This window comes from Dicentrarchus labrax, unplaced genomic scaffold (assembly GCF_905237075.1).
Source record: "Dicentrarchus labrax unplaced genomic scaffold, dlabrax2021, whole genome shotgun sequence".
NCBI lineage: Eukaryota > Metazoa > Chordata > Actinopteri > Moronidae > Dicentrarchus > Dicentrarchus labrax.
This window is the reverse complement of record NW_026136708.1, coordinates 21,350,936-21,370,477: the sequence shown is the minus strand read 5'-3', so window position 1 is coordinate 21,370,477 and position 19,542 is coordinate 21,350,936. Positions and strand designations below refer to the sequence as shown.

At 38.7% G+C, this 19,542-nt stretch overlaps 1 protein-coding gene across 1 annotated transcript; it reads left to right on the top strand.

Moving 5' to 3' along the window:
• Window positions 1-99: 99 nt before the first annotated feature.
• On the top strand, window positions 100-17,181 carry gnpat (glyceronephosphate O-acyltransferase). The gene is made up of 17 exons (XM_051409764.1): window positions 100-243; window positions 5,518-5,709; window positions 7,043-7,219; window positions 7,329-7,458; window positions 7,681-7,808; window positions 7,981-8,056; window positions 8,437-8,588; window positions 8,677-8,807; window positions 9,477-9,727; window positions 9,858-9,956; window positions 11,005-11,178; window positions 11,532-11,611; window positions 11,724-11,864; window positions 12,771-12,870; window positions 12,973-13,066; window positions 14,116-14,177; window positions 14,287-17,181. Exons 1-17 carry the CDS (start codon window positions 103-105, stop codon window positions 14,328-14,330), a joined length of 2,172 nt encoding a protein of 723 aa, XP_051265724.1. The 5' UTR covers window positions 100-102; the 3' UTR covers window positions 14,331-17,181.
• The last annotated feature ends 2,361 nt before the right edge of the window (window positions 17,182-19,542 follow it).

The window sequence follows — 19,542 nt, the reverse complement described above, 5'->3', positions numbered from 1 at the left end:
AAAAACAAACGGCGAAACACACACGTGGGGCGGGCGAACGTCACTTCCCGGCTGCCGTAGTTGCGGAAATGCTACGGAAGTGCTAGTTGCGCACACACGCCCATGCTCAGCTCTTCGGGCGTCGTTGTCGACGAAGAGGAGGAAGAACAGGAGGAAGAACAGCGCGGACTCTGGTGCTCGGGTCCCTTCGGACTGACTGTGTTTGTAAACGCGGATAAAATGTCGTCGGGAGCAGTTTATTCGGTATGTGTGGGAGCTAACGGGGAGCTAACGGGGAGCTAACGGGGAGCTAACGCTATCAGCTGGCTCAACATCTGTTCTCATGTAGAAACTGTTTGTGTCTTTATTCTCCATCTGCAGGCTCTGTGATCCAACCACAACCCTTTACAGTGTTTATTGTGTTTATTGTGTTTATTGTTTGTTTATAGTGTTTATAGTTTATAGTGTTTATAATGTTTATAATGTTTATTGTTTATTGAGCTTTAATAAAAGTGTTTGTGTGGAAGATGTAACTCTGTAGTTGTATCAGTGTTTCCTGCTTTATCCTGCAGAGGTGGAGAATATCTGAAGGGCCAGTGGTTCTTTACTTTATTAAAACCCTCCTCCTCCTCTTTCTCCTCCTCCTCCTCTTCCTCCTCTTCCTCCTCCTCCTCCTCTTCCTCCTCTTCCTCCTCCTCCTCTTCCTCCTCTTCCTCCTCCTCTTCCTCCTCCTCCTCCTCTTCCTCCTCTTCCTCCTCCTCCCCCCAACCAGAACCTCCTCCTCCAGTCAGAAATCAGAGTTTGTTCCTGCAGTTTAATGTTTGAGTCTGTAGTTTGTTCCTACAGTTTGATGTTTGAGTCTGTAGTTTGTTCCTACAGTTTGATGTTTGAGTCTGTAGTTTGTTCCTACAGGTTGATGTTTGAGTCTGTAGTTTGTTCCTACAGTTTAATGTTTGAGTCTGTAGTTTGTTCCTACAGGTTGATGTTTGAGTCTGTAGTTTGTTCCTACAGTTTAATGTTTGAGTCTGTAGTTTGTTCCTACAGGTTGATGTTTGAGTCTGTAGTTTGTTCCTACAGTTTAATGTTTGAGTCTGTAGTTTGTTCCTACAGTTTGATGTTTGAGTCTGTAGTTTGTTCCTACAGTTTAATGTTTGAGTCTGTAGTTTGTTCCTACAGTTTAATGTTTGAGTCTGTAGTTTGTTCCTACAGGTTGATGTTTGAGTCTGTAGTTTGTTCCTACAGTTTGATGTTTGAGTCTGTAGTTTGTTCCTACAGTTTGATGTTTGAGTCTGTAGTTTGTTCCTACAGTTTGATGTTTGAGTCTGTAGTTTGTTCCTACAGTTTGATGTTTGAGTCTGTAGTTTGTTCCTACAGTTTGATGTTTGAGTCTGTAGTTTGTTCCTGTTCCTACAGTTTGATGTTTGAGTCTGTAGTTTGTTCCTACAGTTTGATGTTTGAGTCTGTAGTTTGTTCCTGTTCCTACAGTTTGATGTTTGAGTCTGTAGTTTGTTCCTACAGGTTGATGTTTGAGTCTGTAGTTTGTTCCTACAGTTTAATGTTTGAGTCTGTAGTTTGTTCCTACAGTTTAATGTTTGAGTCTGTAGTTTGTTCCTACAGTTTAATGTTTGAGTCTGTAGTTTGTTCCTACAGGTTGATGTTTGAGTCTGTAGTTTGTTCCTACAGTTTGATGTTTGAGTCTGTAGTTTGTTCCTACAGTTTGATGTTTGAGTCTGCAGAGTTTGTTCCTACAGTTTAATGTTTGAGTCTGTAGTTTGTTCCTACAGTTTGATGTTTGAGTCTGTAGTTTGTTCCTACAGGTTGATGTTTGAGTCTGTAGTTTGTTCCTACAGTTTAATGTTTGAGTCTGTAGTTTGTTCCTACAGTTTGATGTTTGAGTCTGTAGTTTGTTCCTACAGTTTAATGTTTGAGTCTGTAGTTTGTTCCTACAGTTTAATGTTTGAGTCTGTAGTTTGTTCCTACAGGTTGATGTTTGAGTCTGTAGTTTGTTCCTACAGTTTGATGTTTGAGTCTGTAGTTTGTTCCTACAGTTTAATGTTTGAGTCTGTAGTTTGTTCCTACAGTTTAGTGTTTGAGTCTGTAGTTTGTTCCTACAGTTTGATGTTTGAGTCTGTAGTTTGTTCCTACAGTTTGATGTTTGAGTCTGTAGTTTGTTCCTACAGTTTGATGTTTGTCTGTAGTTTGTTCCTACAGGTTGATGTTTGAGTCTGTAGTTTGTTCCTACAGTTTAATGTTTGAGTCTGTAGTTTGTTCCTACAGGTTGATGTTTGAGTCTGTAGTTTGTTCCTACAGTTTAATGTTTGAGTCTGTAGTTTGTTCCTACAGGTTGATGTTTGAGTCTGTAGTTTGTTCCTACAGTTTAATGTTTGAGTCTGTAGTTTGTTCCTACAGTTTGATGTTTGAGTCTGTAGTTTGTTCCTACAGTTTAATGTTTGAGTCTGTAGTTTGTTCCTACAGTTTAATGTTTGAGTCTGTAGTTTGTTCCTACAGGTTGATGTTTGAGTCTGTAGTTTGTTCCTACAGTTTGATGTTTGAGTCTGTAGTTTGTTCCTACAGTTTGATGTTTGAGTCTGTAGTTTGTTCCTACAGTTTGATGTTTGAGTCTGTAGTTTGTTCCTACAGTTTGATGTTTGAGTCTGTAGTTTGTTCCTACAGTTTGATGTTTGAGTCTGTAGTTTGTTCCTACAGTTTGATGTTTGAGTCTGTAGTTTGTTCCTGTTCCTACAGTTTGATGTTTGAGTCTGTAGTTTGTTCCTACAGTTTGATGTTTGAGTCTGTAGTTTGTTCCTGTTCCTACAGTTTGATGTTTGAGTCTGTAGTTTGTTCCTACAGGTTGATGTTTGAGTCTGTAGTTTGTTCCTACAGTTTAATGTTTGAGTCTGTAGTTTGTTCCTACAGTTTAATGTTTGAGTCTGTAGTTTGTTCCTACAGTTTAATGTTTGAGTCTGTAGTTTGTTCCTACAGGTTGATGTTTGAGTCTGTAGTTTGTTCCTACAGTTTGATGTTTGAGTCTGCAGAGTTTGTTCCTACAGTTTAATGTTTGAGTCTGTAGTTTGTTCCTACAGTTTGATGTTTGAGTCTGTAGTTTGTTCCTACAGGTTGATGTTTGAGTCTGTAGTTTGTTCCTACAGTTTAATGTTTGAGTCTGTAGTTTGTTCCTACAGTTTGATGTTTGAGTCTGTAGTTTGTTCCTACAGTTTAATGTTTGAGTCTGTAGTTTGTTCCTACAGTTTAATGTTTGAGTCTGTAGTTTGTTCCTACAGGTTGATGTTTGAGTCTGTAGTTTGTTCCTACAGTTTGATGTTTGAGTCTGTAGTTTGTTCCTACAGTTTGATGTTTGAGTCTGTAGTTTGTTCCTACAGTTTGATGTTTGAGTCTGTAGTTTGTTCCTACAGTTTGATGTTTGAGTCTGTAGTTTGTTCCTACAGTTTGATGTTTGAGTCTGTAGTTTGTTCCTGTTCCTACAGTTTGATGTTTGAGTCTGTAGTTTGTTCCTACAGTTTGATGTTTGAGTCTGTAGTTTGTTCCTGTTCCTACAGTTTGATGTTTGAGTCTGTAGTTTGTTCCTACAGGTTGATGTTTGAGTCTGTAGTTTGTTCCTACAGTTTAATGTTTGAGTCTGTAGTTTGTTCCTACAGTTTAATGTTTGAGTCTGTAGTTTGTTCCTACAGTTTAATGTTTGAGTCTGTAGTTTGTTCCTACAGGTTGATGTTTGAGTCTGTAGTTTGTTCCTACAGTTTGATGTTTGAGTCTGTAGTTTGTTCCTACAGTTTGATGTTTGAGTCTGCAGAGTTTGTTCCTACAGTTTAATGTTTGAGTCTGTAGTTTGTTCCTACAGTTTGATGTTTGAGTCTGTAGTTTGTTCCTACAGGTTGATGTTTGAGTCTGTAGTTTGTTCCTACAGGTTGATGTTTGAGTCTGTAGTTTGTTCCTACAGGTTGATGTTTGAGTCTGTAGTTTGTTCCTACAGTTTGATGTTTGAGTCTGTAGTTTGTTCCTACAGTTTAATGTTTGAGTCTGTAGTTTGTTCCTACAGTTTAATGTTTGAGTCTGTAGTTTGTTCCAACAGTTTAATGTTTGAGTCTGTAGTTTGTTCCTACAGTTTGATGTTTGAGTCTGTAGTTTGTTCCTACAGGTTGATGTTTGAGTCTGTAGTTTGTTCCTACAGTTTAATGTTTGAGTCTGTAGTTTGTTCCTACAGTTTGATGTTTGAGTCTGTAGTTTGTTCCTACAGTTTGATGTTTGAGTCTGTAGTTTGTTCCTACAGTTTAATGTTTGAGTCTGTAGTTTGTTCCTACAGTTTAATGTTTGAGTCTGTAGTTTGTTCCTACAGTTTGATGTTTGAGTCTGTAGTTTGTTCCTACAGTTTGATGTTTGAGTCTGTAGTTTGTTCCTACAGTTTGATGTTTGAGTCTGTAGTTTGTTCCTACAGTTTAGTGTTTGAGTCTGTAGTTTGTTCCTACAGTTTAATGTTTGCAGAGTTTGACAGCAGAATGAAGTTTTCACATTCTCCTGCTGAAAGTGAAAACATCAGATTTTAAAGCTGCAGTGTGAAACATTGAGGAGGATCTATTGGATGCGTTGTTGTTTTACATTAGTGTATAAGCGCCTCAGTATTGTTATATTGTGTTATAGTTACTTTAGAATGAGCTACAGGAGGCCGCCGTGTTTCTACAGTAGCCCAGAACGGACAAACCAAACACTGGCTGTAGATTTTTTTTTAAATTTTTTAACGTCCGCCGTAGTTTCAGTGTTCAGTTAATTGTTGTTAATTTCAGTGCACGGACACTGAGAATGGAGGCATCTTGTGTCCAGCAGGACTTTTTTTTGCTTTTAATTTAATATATTCTGGGATTTGTAATGAGTTAAAGGAGTATTTGACTTTTTAAATGTGGAAATTATACCTTTTTTTTTTTTCCCCTGCAGAAATCAGACACACATTGTTGTTCCAAGTAGATTATTTGTGTATATTTCTTAATAAATGTCTAGAGGGGATCTTTAAGTAAAAGTCAGGAATGTAAATAAAATGATTTCCCTCTGAGATGTTTGGTGTATAAAGTTGCATAATGGGAACTATTGTGCTTTTTACTCCACTAAAGTTATTTGGTAGCTTTAGTTGCTGTTTACTTTTACAGGATTTAACATTTAAGATGGGCAACAAATAACATCTGTAGTGCTGTAAGAGATTAAACTGCACTTTATAAAGCAGTTCACATCTGCTTCAACCTCAAAAAGGGACATGATCATTTTCTTTTTTTAAAGTAGATTTTTAAGTATTTCTACTTTACTTACAGTTACAGCTGCCTTAAAGTGGACACCACGGATTAAACACATCAATAACACCTGTCAATATTTTTATTTGTCGTAGTAAAATCTAGTGTCGTAGATGTTGTAGAATAAATCCCATCCAGTTATGGCTTCAGTCACTGTTTGGTACTGTGAATTTCTCAACAATAAAGTGTATTAAAATACTTTATGGTTACAAGTCTGATTCTAATGTAGTGTGATTGTGTTTTCTAGCATAAAGACCCGATGCTGAAGAAAAGAGATGACTTTGAGGACATTTTGGAGGAGAGGAGGACGTCCAGCGACCTGCGATACGCTCTCAGATGTTACACGCCGGTTCTGTACAAAGGCGTGACGCCCTGTAAAACCAGCGTGCTGAAGAGCATGGTGCTGCAGTCCGATCAGCTGCACTACGTCATCAATCAGGTAAAGTGGAAGGCTGACTGACAGCGGGTTGCGCTTCTGGTTTTACCTGATTGATGTGGTCTCAAGATTACGCTCAAAAGTTGGCAGGTCAGTTAACAATGAGTTTAAATGTTTTTGTGTAGTTTTCTAGTCTTTACTGAAGGTTTATGCATCAATTATACAACATAGAAGAACTGGTGAAAGCACATTTGTGCAAACTACAGCGTAAACTTCATATTGTTCTTTATGAAGCTGACATAAATCATTTATCTGCTCACAGGGAAACAATTTTTAATACCATATTATTAATATTAAGTTTGATTATTAACAAAACAAACAGGATACCAGGACTCAGATAAACACACTTTTAGCTATAAACCATCATCAGCGCCACAATAAACAATAAGATAATTTATCTGAGTGCCGTATTCCATATTCAAGTCTGTATAGATATCTTTTTATACCTAATTAACAGGACATAGTTTCTTTACTTATAGTAAATATTACGGCGGAGTATTAGGGCTTCTCTTAGGAGATAGAAGTAAAAATATTAAGAGAGATTTATTTATTTCAAGAATAAAGTAAAAAATTTTAGAGGAAAAAAAGTCGAAATATTTCCAGAAAGAAGTCGAAGTCGTGTTTTATCTTTTCCCGACAGTCCATTGCAGTTACTTTAACGTCTCCTCGCTCACAGACTGCCTCTTTGTGTGAACAATAAGCCACACGATGGTGAGCCAACAACAGTTAGTTTTGGTTCTCAACCTCCAATGAACGGCAGCGCACATCTGTGTCTGTCAGATGGTCTGAATGGGACTCAGCTCAGATCCTGGCTGCCTCTCACGTCATTTACATAAAGCCCACTGAGCTTCAGTCGCTTTCTGATGCCACCGCTGAGCTCTGGTCTCAGCTGCCTGCAGAAAAACCAGCTCCCCGACTGTTCTCCAGCTGCTGCTTCAAAGCACATCTGGCCATCGACTCGTATATCATGTGACTGGTTTCACTTTCTCTGATAAGAAGATCAGCTGCTTCTTGGTGAAACCTGTCACTAATCAATATCACTCTGTTTACACACAATATATACAGGCTGATCTCATCTGTTTACTGCAAGAGAATATTAAAAACCTTCATTTTATTCTGTTTTTATTCAATATATGTGTGCCCTGCTACAGTACTGTCCTAAAATATTACATTAGCTACTAAAAAATAACATTTTTATGCTACAAAGCAGAAAAAGAAGAAGAAAAACATCAAATATATTTTCTAAATTAATAAAAAACACAGTAACTTCATTTAATTAAGGGGGTTTTATTGCGTCTACTGTACGGGATCATTTATTTTCTGTTGAACTGTCAAGGTCTCTAAAGAGTCGGGCAGGGCCGCTGACGATGTCCGGGAGGAGGCCTCGGCCATCTTGGAGGAGATGGCTCACTCTCTGCAGCTCAGCACCGTTCGCTTCTTTGCCTTCATGCTCAGCAAAGTCTTTAAAACCTTGTTCAGGAGCATCTGTGTGAACGAGGAGGGCATCCAGAGGGTGAGAATACGCAACGTGTTAGACACTCAAGTGTGAGCGACACTGTTAAGATGTCTGATGACGCGTATAAACACTCTCCTGATGTGTTCTCTCTTTGCTTCGTTGTTAGCTCCAACAGGCCATTCAGGAGCACCCGGTAGTCCTGCTACCCAGCCACCGTAGCTACATGGACTTCCTGCTGATGTCATACATCCTGTACACCTACGACGTGGCTCTGCCTGTCATCGCTGCCGGCATGGGTGAGCACCGAAAAGAAAAGTGTGAAGCTTTTTTTCTGGAGGCCAGCAATAATCGTGTTTATACAAAATAAAAGCAGCAGCAATAAAAGTTAATTCAAATGTAAACTGTGGTATATTTTAATGTTTTAGTTCATTAAATTAGGGGGAGAATATGTATAACTCTCTTTGTTATAAATAGAGTCAAACAGCAGGTTTGAACCTTCAGTTTGCGTGTCTTTGCAGACTTCATGGGGATGAAGTTTGTCGGGGAGATGCTGCGGATGTCTGGAGCTTTCTTCATCCGGAGGTCGTTTGGTGGAGACAAACTGTACTGGTCTGTCTTCTCGGAGTACGTCAAGACCATGCTGAAGGTCAGGATGCTGTTTGTTTCGTTGTATAAAGGAATAGTGGCTGTTTGAAAGCCATTTTCTTCATTGAGAGAGTGAACACAGGCCATAGAAGTTATGTAATGTTATTATTTCTGTATCTTGGAGATGTAGTAGAGATTATTTTAGTTTTTGAGCTCTTTGTTTTTCCCTTCAGAATGGATATGCACCAGTTGAATTTTTCCTTGAGGGGACCAGGAGTCGAACTTCTAAGTCTTTGACTCCAAAGTTGGGTAAGTTCCAAGAAAAAGCACCTATAAACAAGTTTTACAGGGAAAAACACCTGTCAAACGTCTGCACTCTGTTTTTCTTGTTAAAAACATCAGAATCAGAATGAGGATTATTGCCAATTAAGTTTTCAACATATGAGGAAGTTGCCTCTGTATTTTGGTGCATAAAATAAACAAGTACCATAAGTTTATCGTAAATATAAAATATATATATAATATTTAAAATCAAAAATATGTAAAATATATCTGTTTAAAAAAGGAAAAAAGTCAGAATATTGTACAATAAGTGAATCCCAGCATCACTGATAATTAGCAAAGTCAAAACATAAAAGTGATCTGTGACTCATTTCATTGACGCCCTCCATCTTCCCGTCTTCCTCCAGGTCTGCTGAATATCGTCATGGATCCGTTCCTTAAAGGGGAGGTGTTTGACGTCAACGTGGTCCCCGTCAGTATCAGCTATGAGAGGATCTTGGAGGAGTCGCTTTACGCCAGAGAACTTCTGGGTGTACCCAAACCCAAAGAGTCCACTTCAGTGAGTCATTTAAACCTCGGACTCGTTTTATAAATGATAAAACTGTAACATCACTACATCTGCTCTGGTTCTTCTCTCCTTTTTGTAGGGTCTGTTTAAAGCCAGAAAGGTCCTCAGTGAAGACTACGGCAGCATCCACGTGTACTTCGGTCAACCTGTGTCTGTCAGGAGTTTAGCTGAGGGCAGAGTTAACCGCTGCCAGTTCAACCTGGTACCGAGGTACGAACGAACCGTTAGACATCCTGTACCGGTCTCATGTCTGTCTTGTCAACACAGTACGTAACTCTTGCTAGAATACTTACTGCACCATGTACAGTAGGAGAAGTTAGAGTTCCTTTCATATGTCCTGTTGTGCATCAGTAGAGCTGTTGTCTTCTTCAGGCTTCCACTAAGTCAATCAATCAACCTTTATTTATATGGCACAATTTAAGACGAAAAACAAATTATTAAAACAGGATTTAGAGATCAGTGCACGCCAGAAACAACAATAAAAAGAGAAGAAGTAAATTAAATAAGACGCCAGTAAAAGGTGAGTAGTTAAAATAATAAAAGAAAACAAATTATGAGATACTGCACAAAATAAATAGATATAATAAAACAGTAATGATAAGATAAAATAAGTAATGGTAACGTGAAATATTTTGGAGCTGCATTCAGACCAGATTATGAGTTGTTTGTTAAAGGTAGTTACAACAATAAAGGGAGGATAGATCACACAGAAACACTGCATGTTAGCTTGACCTACAATATATATCATCAGTTATTAGTCTGTTTTTATTTTGTAATAATCTGAATCTGCAAAGTAACTTGTAACTAAAGCTGTCAAGTAAAAGTAATGGAGTAGAAGTATAAAGTACAAGGCGTGATCAGTAAGCTTCCCGTTTCCAGACACATCCCCAGGAGGCCCAGCGAGGAGATCCAGAGCTTCGTGAACGACTCGGCCTACAGGCTGGTGAGGGCCCAGGAGGAGAACATGGTCCTGAAGCCGTGGGTCCTCCTGGCCTCCCTGCTGCTCCAGAACCACCACCAGAACCGGGCGGCGGGGCAGAAACCGGGGATGGCGCTGGACGAGCTGACGACTCAGGCCGTGTGGCTCAGGGACGTTTCCCGGCAGTACGGAGCCTTCCTGCACTGGCCCGGTACAGTACGAGTCCAGTCCAGAGTTTGGTTTATGTTTACCTTGCTGTTAGAGTCTGTCTGTGACTTGGGCCTTTGGTTTTACACACAACTGACATTGTTTTTGTCTGTTCTGTTCTTCCTCTCCTTCAGACCACACGTCTCCATCAGAGGTAGTTTCCTCCGGTCTTTCCCTGCACCGAGCTTTAGTGAGGGTCTGTGAGGGCAGAGTCCAGCTGGCAGTGGAACAAGGTGTCTATCTGTTTGAGTTTCTTGTGTTGATTTGTTAGAGATGAGGGCAATGCTTCAAAGGTAGGATACAGAGTGCATTTAAGGCATCGACCTGCCTCTAACACAGTCCAGTTTATAGTTCCTGTGATCATAGACTGATACTTTAAGTTCAGTGTGCTTGAAGAAAAGTCTTTGAGACAGAGGTGAGATTGTGTAATTAATTTTTTATTAAATGCATTTAAACTTTTTGAAGTTCACATCTGTGATTGAGTTTTTTAGCTAAATGTTCTTTTATTTATCAATTCCCTGTTAATTTAGACTCATTTGTAAGAACATTTGTCAGTTGTCTCAAGCATCATTGGCTCTTTTACATCATTAAATTGTAGTTCAATTAATAAACCGCCCAGAAAACACATATTGAGCAATGTGTTTAAGTCTGGAAAACAAATGAGTCACTCCAGTTAAATGGCAAATCACTTTTATTTGTGAAATTGTCATCAAAGCTTTTAAAACACTTTATTTGTATATTTTTTACAGTACAGAGAATTTCAACAGTTTTTGTCTGTAGATGTGTAACAGATTATCTTCAGAGTATATGTGACAGTTGTGACAAACCCTAACCAATATGTTTTTTGTGCCTAAAGCTAACCAGACCTTAACCACAGTGGTTCAGTATCAGAAAAGCTCGACTAATAAACGTTAAATGTTACGGATAGTCTATAAACTGTCTGTAGGCCGACTGTCCAAATAAAGTGTTACCAAACTTTTGAAAGACATTCAATAAAATATAATTACAACGTCCATTTGCTTCTTTAGTGCAAGTAACATGTATATCTAACCTGTATATACTCTAGTAACAGTTAATACATGGTTTATAACACTCTATGATGTAGTTATAAGCAGATATAAAGTGTCTATGAAGATTTATTTGATATTGTTTTATTGTCATTGTTCATTATCTCTTCATACACCAGCCTCCACAATAATAAATGTTAATAAACACTTCTGCTTACACCTCTATTATAGTTTTATGAACATGTATTTAATGTTTCTCTTTGTGTCATCGCAGGGGAACAAGGCGGACCGGGGGATCCTCGCAGCACCGTCACCCCAGAAGAGGAGCTCTTGAGCCAGGCAGTCGTCGTTCTCTCCTGCGCCTCATACAGGAACCAGATGCTGCACGTCTTCGTCCGACCGGCTCTGCTGGCCTCGGCCATCCACATCGCCTCCTCCAACCAGAAACGTAAGACTGACGCCGCTGTTTTAAACGTGTGCTGCTTCCTGCCTGCTGAAACAATACAACCTGTATGAGTGAAGAATTTAATTTAATTTAGTTCAATTTGATTTGATACAACAAACAGACCCTCACAATCTCTATCCTTCATAAAATCCAATTTAAAAAACAGCTGAACAAAAACAGAAGAAACTTTTGGAAAAGCAAGAATCTTAATTCAATTTAAATGTAATTTTCTTTTTACCTCAAGAAATAAAGGCACAAAAACTAGGAACTTTTCTTGCCTTTCAGTGAGTTCAGTGCTGGTTGAGCTCACTCATTATTCATTATGTGTGAATTATTATGTGTTTCTTTGTTTCCAGAGGAGGTCTTTAACAGTTTCAGCTTCCTCAGAAACATGTTCTCCAGTGAGTTCATCCTCTGTCCCGGTGCTACGGTGCAGGTGAGGAACAACGTGTAAATACGGCTGTACTTGAAAAGGGACTAACCCAGCAGTAAATAAATGACTGTGTGACCGTTCAGACCTTCAGTGCGGGTTTCATCGTCTCTTTCAGGACTTCGAGGAGGCCTGTTACCTGCTGGTGAAGACCGGAGTTCTGCAGGTTACCCAGCAGGAGGTTCTGGTAACAGAAAGAGGACACAGGACGCTGGCCTTCCTCACCAGCATGCTAGATCCCTTCTTACAGGGATACCAGGTGAGGGAGACGTTCTCTGTATCTGCACATTGGATTAAAACAGGCAACGTTTCTGCCGCTCACATCAAAACCGTAACAAAAGACAAAGTTTGATGACTTGGTGAAGTAGTTTGCCGTCATTGCAGTCAGCTTCTCCCGGTTAGGATTCCTTCAGTGTTCATGGTTCAGGAGGTTTCTACCGGGAGCCCAATGATCCACAGAGGTCTCCTCCTCTCCAACACAAACAGACCCGCTGATTAAAACCACTAAACACACTGAATAAAGCAGTTCCACCTTAAACACCACTGCTTCTCCCACGCTGTTGGACAGACAAAGGACGTCCCGGAGGGGCTGCGAGCCGAGCTGCTGCTAACGTTAGTTCAGCTTGTTTCTCTGATAACTTAAGATCCAGACGTCCGATGACTAAAATCCTTCATCCGGTTCAAATCTAGAGTTAAAAAGCACCAAGATCTAAACAGTGGATGGTAACAATGTGGCTTCAGACTGGATAAACAGTCTATGTATGACAGCTTCTGACAGACAACCACAACGCTGACGCTGACACAAAGGGGATATGACGCCATATAGGTTTAGTGGTTACAGACATTTTAATGCAGAAATGTTGCACATTATAGCTTTAAATGTAAATTCTTTATAAAAACAGGGTTAGTAATTACTAGAAAAAAGCAGTACATCATGCATCTGCAGTACCAAACTGTTTATTTTACAAGTCTTAAGGCTGATACACACAAACACACATATACATAAAGTATCTACATGAGTTAAAGTACAAACATGCTTTATTCTTTATCTTGTAGTATCAGAACTGTTGTTTGTGGGTGTTAAAGTGCTGGTGTCCTCTAGAGGGTGCTGTTAACACATCAGTAATCTTCATAGCTGTGTGTCTGTGTCTGTGTGTGTTCTCAGGTGGTTTGCAGGTTCCTGTGTGAGGAGGACACTGAGACTCTGACAGAAAAACAGTTTATTCCTGCCGTCCGCAAGTTCATCGTCAACCATCTTCTAGCAGGTTTCTGTCTTTAAAGAGTTTCTCTTTGTTTTTCTGTTTGTACGTCGACCCTCCACAGAACACTGTACTAATGTTGTGTGTGTATGTGTGTGTGTTATCCAGGTAGGCTAAGATACGCTGAGGTGTTGTCGTCCGACCTCCAGAAGAACGCTCTGGCAGCTTTGCAAAGACTGGGAGCTGTACGGAAAATCAAGGGGTATGTTGGTTTTCATCATCCTTGTGTCCCTGGTTGGTTGGACTGATAATAATAAAATCAAATCAAAATATTCAAAATCCAGAATATAAACGATCAAACATCCACATTTAGTATGTGAAGTAGGAGTGTGAATACAGATACCTGTACGCTTAAATCATGATTGGGAACTTTCACTGAACTTTTTTCTGACATGAAGATTTAAATTTGGGTTTTTTTAAAGTTATTTTTACTTTTTGTCATTGATTGAGCCGTAAAAGAAATGTTCCACTCATTGATCATCAAAAGTGAGTTTATATATTGAGACAAAAATTAAGTTTATTAATATTATTATTATGTACAAGATAGACTTTATTGATCCCACACCGGGGAAATACAACCAAAAGAGTGCTAGATAAGAAAATACACACATAATAGAAATGTTTATATATACAGATATGTTCAGTGCATTGCAGAGACATAATGTCACAGATTATTTTACAAAATATTACCTTGAAAGATTACAGCAGGAGGTAGTTTCACTGTGTAAATAAATATAATTGCACAGGTAAAGTATAATTTAAATGAAATATAAATGTGGACAGGGTTCCCACACATCCTGGAAAGAGCAGAGTACAGGTATAATATAATAACATAATTATAGAATAAAGTAAGATAATATGTATGTATATATCATGTAAAGGCTATGCATATGAAGGTTGTATACATATGAAGCAGTAGGATGTATAACCAGAGATAAATATATGATAATGTGTATTGAGGATCTAAGGATTGTCTGTTTGTTGTCTCTTTTTTTGCACCATTTAAGGACAAACACCCCCAAAAACAGAATCTTTATTTAAAAAACTGCAAATCTGTTTTTATGAAGCATAAAAACACTAAACTTTAATAAGCTGGTTAAAATACAACATTTTCTCACTCAGCTCTAATTGTATCAAATGACAACAGCAATCTCTATTAGGAAACAATGTCCTTTTAACTCTGGCTAATCCACAGAAAGCTCTCCAACTTTCTCTAGTGCTGAAAATAACCCCCAGTGTTTTTAACTTCAGAGTGGAGCCGGGGACTTTAAAGGTCAACAGGGTGATGGTGAACTCGCTGGAAGACACTTTAGGTAAGAAACAAGCTGTCAGTCGGACTCTGAACACCCGGCTGGAATAAATGGAGTTCTGCTTCTCTCTCGGCCTTTAAACTAAATCTCAAATTTGTCTCTTCTTGTCCAGGAGGAAAACTCCCCACTCAGAAGTCTGTCTCCGCCCGCCTCTAATTCAGCTTTATTAGGGCACTGAAGAATCTTTGTAACCTGCGTCGACGTCTCCGCTCCTCCTGGTCGATCTCCAACCCGACTGCTTTCTACGAGAGATGGAACAAAAGAGTTTCCATCAGGAGACGAGCTCAACCCCCCCTTTAATTCCCTTCTTTTATTTCACTTTCTCCCTGACTAAAAACCTTTTTCTATATATATATTATATTATATATTATATATTATATTATATATTATATATTATATTATATACGGTGTGCTCATGAGACCGGAGGCTCAGTGAGGCCTTTGAAGGTATATTGCTGAGCTCTTTGGCTCGTTCTGAATAACTGACCTTTCGCTACGAGCAGCCTTGTGAAAGCTTCTGAATGTGCCAGCTCCACTCAGGATGGCGGCCATTCTCCGTTAATGCTTTTGATACCAACCCACTAACACTACTGCTTTGTGTTATTTTCAGTCTGCTTTTTCATCCGAGCTTCAGTCCGTCTCTGTTTATCAGCTGTTACTCTCTCTTTTTTCTTTTGAGCACTTTAATGAATTTATTCATGCAGTGTGGTGTGGATCTATATCTTCAGTCTTTTTCACTTTTCCTCGTTTTTTTTTTTTTTTTGTGTGAAACAAAAGTTGCTGAAATGGGTGGATGGTTACATATTTTAGCGTTGGGTAAAAACCAGGGATGCCCTATATATGGATTGTTAATTACCTGCTTCCTGTGGCCAATAAGATAACCGATGATTTAACATTTTTGTATTTTAAAGAAGAAGTTTGTAACCTGTAGTTTTTACACACTTGATGGTAAGAGATGAAGCGAGCAAAGATGGACGATTAATTGTTCCATAGCCATCGGCTGTGATTTAATTATCCCGATAACTCATAACAATTTAAATGATCCCATAATCGGACGCTTATTTATCTGCCCTGATAATTATTGTGCATCCCTAGTAGCTGTCTGAATGACAGAGGTTATATATATATTTAAGTTGTGGACCTATATCTTCACTGTTTCTGAAATGGGTGGATAAGATTTGGATGGTGACGTGTGTTAGCATTTGGTAAATTAGTTTTTTTTGCACTGTATGAATGAAAGAGTTTATATATTTGAGTCGAACTTGTCACAGACCCAAGGCCTACTTCAAAGATTAGCTTGTGCCAGGTGTCACTGTTGGATTTAAAGCGCATGTAGCCAACACCCGGGGCTCCACGAACAAGCAGTACAGTCGTCTTTGTTTACACAGTTGAGATAACGCTGCGAGTCCAACACCAGTGTCACAAAGTTGCCAAACTCCATTTAAAACTGCAGGTAGTTTAACTGAAGCACTACCGGCTACACCAAAGGAACACGTTTTAATTATTTGTTCGCTGTTGGAGATCATTTACATATTTTCTCATGTTAATCAATATAGTTGGTGACGTTGCTTCACAGTTACCGATTCAGAATATATTAAGAGTTGTTTAATATTCTGGATTTATTTATATTCAAAGCGATGCACATTTTATGTAATTTTGTTACAAGGGAAGGAACACAATAAGAGCAGTAGACAGAAACTAAGAGGGACAATACTAATAAAATGTCTCTAAAGAATAACGGGTCGGGAGCTTTAAACAAGAGGCCAACGGGTGATTTCATTTTTTTTCTAAGACTCAGGATTACCTACTCAGCTCACGTTGTTCAAAAGTATCATTTTTATCAAATTTTCCAAATTAGATTAGTTATAAGATCCTCATTTTTGAAGCTATTTATTTGCTAGTTAACTAGAAGTGTTATTATATTGACCTTGACTTCCCATTTCAGTGTTGGCAGCAGATTGTAGTTTTTACAGAAACGAGTTGAACCTCATGTTCAAACTCAAACAGCTGCAGGTTCGCTGGCACTTCAGGTACAATTAGTTTCAAGTCTTTTGGTGCCAATATGATGCCTGAGATTCTGTGACAGTACAAACATACTGTAATACATACAAACCCATTTTTCTGTTCAACAAAAAAGCCAAATTTCTCATAAAATTTCATTTAAAATGACGTGTTACGGACACAGTTTGTTCGGTACTTAAGAAGTATTGCGGTTCAATACCAGAATTTTGTCCTATCTTGTGAAAAACATGCACTGAAACCAACAGGTTAGCCTCAAATTCTTCTGTTACAATGTTTAAATTCAGTTCTCTATCAATGAATCTCCACATATGCTTCAGAATAACGCGCTACTCGTCACGTTTGGGTCACGTCGTGCAATATTGGTTATTTTGCATGTAGCCTGCTGCCTATGTTAGCCAGCTAAGATTGGTTCATATGCTTGCATAATATAAAAGGGCAATGATGGTGCAAACAAAAAGTAATAAAAGTTTGGATGATATAGTGATTTAATTTGTATTCACGCAGCCACAACGGCTGAAATAAAACTCGTTTTTTCCTCCAGTAGGGGGCAGCTGAGCCAAAGAGAGCAAACGGGCTGTTCGCTTGTGCAACTTCAGTCCGCCCTTGTGCACGTCTTTGCAGCTATGAGTCGTTTATCTTGAAGTTTGGCTTATTTTCCATTTTTAAACCAACCAAATAAATAACGACATATTTTATAAAATGATACTAAACTCTCACTGAGGTTAACTCAACCAATAACGAACAATCTGCATGTCAACACATATCATACAAAGTGTAAGTCTACAGTGAGTGTAACATAAAGCTTTTATACTGTATGTCTAAATGTTTGACCCTGTGTGTGTGTGTGTGTGTGTGTGTGTGTGTGTGTGTGTGTGTGTGTGTGTGTGTGTGTGTGTGTGTGTGTGTGTGTGTGTGGCCTTTTAGTGCCAGAGCTACAGGCTGATGAAATACAAGAGCAGATTAATAAAGTGTTTTGAAATACAAATTTCCGCCCAGATTGTGTCTCTGTGAGGTCAACTGGCTCAGATTGATTGAGATTCACTCCGTCATCCAATCACATCCAACTGCAGAGAGAAACTATTTGATCTTAAATGATTAAAACATGATGTGGTCATATTTAATCACGCCAGCGTGTTTACAGAAATTAACCAAGAGAATTTGGGTTTTATATTCTTTTTTTTCTCGAGATATTTTAGAGATTTAGTGATTTACAGGTCAAAAGATAAATAGAGTGACAACCAGAGATTCCTGGGAAACGTCTGGGAAAGCTAACACAGTTAAAGGTTTCTCAAATTAATCTGACAGCGTGTTGACATTTGTCTGAACGCCCATGTTACCTATAACATTACATATAGACGTCGTTAAAGCAGCAACAAGAACTTTTGTGTTGATTCTGGCGCACCCCTGTGGACAAAAGCGGTAGTGTTTTAACTGCTGATTTTGAGGGGAATCCGACGTAATTAAGAATAACTAGACAGCCAATCTTCTCACTGATGGACATACAGAGACATCGGTATTACATTTAGATTGTTTCTCCTCCTTAGTAGTTATTTAAACCTGGATTCCCTTTTTCCTGGTCACTTGGGGGCAGTGCAACAAGCTGCATGGCCTATTCATTCAGAAACACTAGTTTAGGTTTTTAAGTATAGAATTAGTTAGTGAGGCTTTTCTTTCCATTTTCTGTTTATGCTATAGTCCTCTTTTTCTTATATTTCTTTGATTTAAGCAGCATCCACCTGTCATTTTCCTTTATAGTCACCTATATATTGTTGTTTGTAAGGAAATCCAAGCTCCTCATATACTGTATATATATTTGATCAAACCAAAAACTACCTGGTTTTTGTTGCTTCCCTTTACAAGCTTGGGCATAACTATGGCTGGGCAGGTAGAGGACAGCGTGCTTTTGAGAGCTTTTTTGCTGCTGCAGTTGGAGACGATGCTGATGAAAGCGGGTGACACTAAATAAAATCAGAACAGCTGGGGACTGTAAAACCAAAACAATAAGCTGAAAGACCCTAAAAAAATATCCATAAAGCTGACGAGAACTTGAGAGTCATCTGATAATCGTAACTTCAGGCAACACATTTTTACATGATATTTATTTAATCCATTGTTAAAATACCTAAAATTTCTAAAATGTCTTTTGACCTGAAAATCATTCATCATAACCGTGCCTACTGGGTATATATACTGGGTCTCCTCTGAGTCAGTGTTAGTCTCTCTACATCAGTCGCTTCTGACGGTTCTTTTTGGCTCATGACCCGTTAAAATCAAGTTGTCAGCGGTTCAGAAGAAGAGTCATTTTTCCTGCTCGCTCTTTCATTTAAAAGGATTTGTAGACGCCTGAAGAGCTGAGAGGATCCAGTCATTCACACGTAGAAAAAAAAGCAAAACTGTGAGTCATTTGGCTCTCACCTTTACGGGACTGGCTGGGCGTCTCATTCTTCATAATCGCAAACCGCCACCACCTTTATTCGATGGACGAGAGGCCTGATGAGCTTCTCACACGAAATGTTTATTAAAAGAGACCTGATGAAAACAGTGTTCAGAGAACTCTGCTGTTTTTGTTCTTCATTTATTTTGGATGCCTACTTCTGGGATTTATTATAATCATATTTTAGTATAATAGAGTTAGAGTTTACAAAGTGTTTCAATAGACAAAGCATCATCCTGATTCACAAAATTTAAAGAAATATAAAAATTAAACCAAAATACAATAATAAGGGCAGAATATAGGCCATAAAAACATAATAATCACTTCACCTGTCAGTGGTCATTATGTTATGGCTGATTGGTGTATATATTAATAATAATATTAATAATAATACGTTTAGATCTTAAATAATCACCTAAACTTTGTAGGATGAAATGCGGAGCTTTAGGCCTGCTGTGTGTATTTTCCTTTTTCTTACGCCTTCTTAAAATTAAGAAGGCCACGCGACCCCCCGTGAAGTTTTGGTGACCCCCTAGTGGGGGTCCTGACCTCCAGGTCGGGAACCACTGCCTTATGTGTTGTCCTGTACCATCAAAAAACAAAAAAAATTCTGGAAATCGATTTCTTAAAAAGGAGTAGGAACAAAAAATATAAAATGAGTCATTTTGTGTATCAAATAAAATTTTTAAAATCCCTTTGAAGCCCTTAATTGACTCGGACCCCCCCGGGGAAGATGTGTAGCCAAAGTTAAGAACCACTCTTACATTTTCTGTGTTCCCAAATTGAAATAACTTGCAACCAATTGACCGTACAGTGTGAAAGACCTTCAACATTACAGTGGAGCTACAGTGGGAGCGATCACTACATAGAACCAGCCTCTAGGTGTCAGACTTGCCTCTCTGTGAGCTCTAT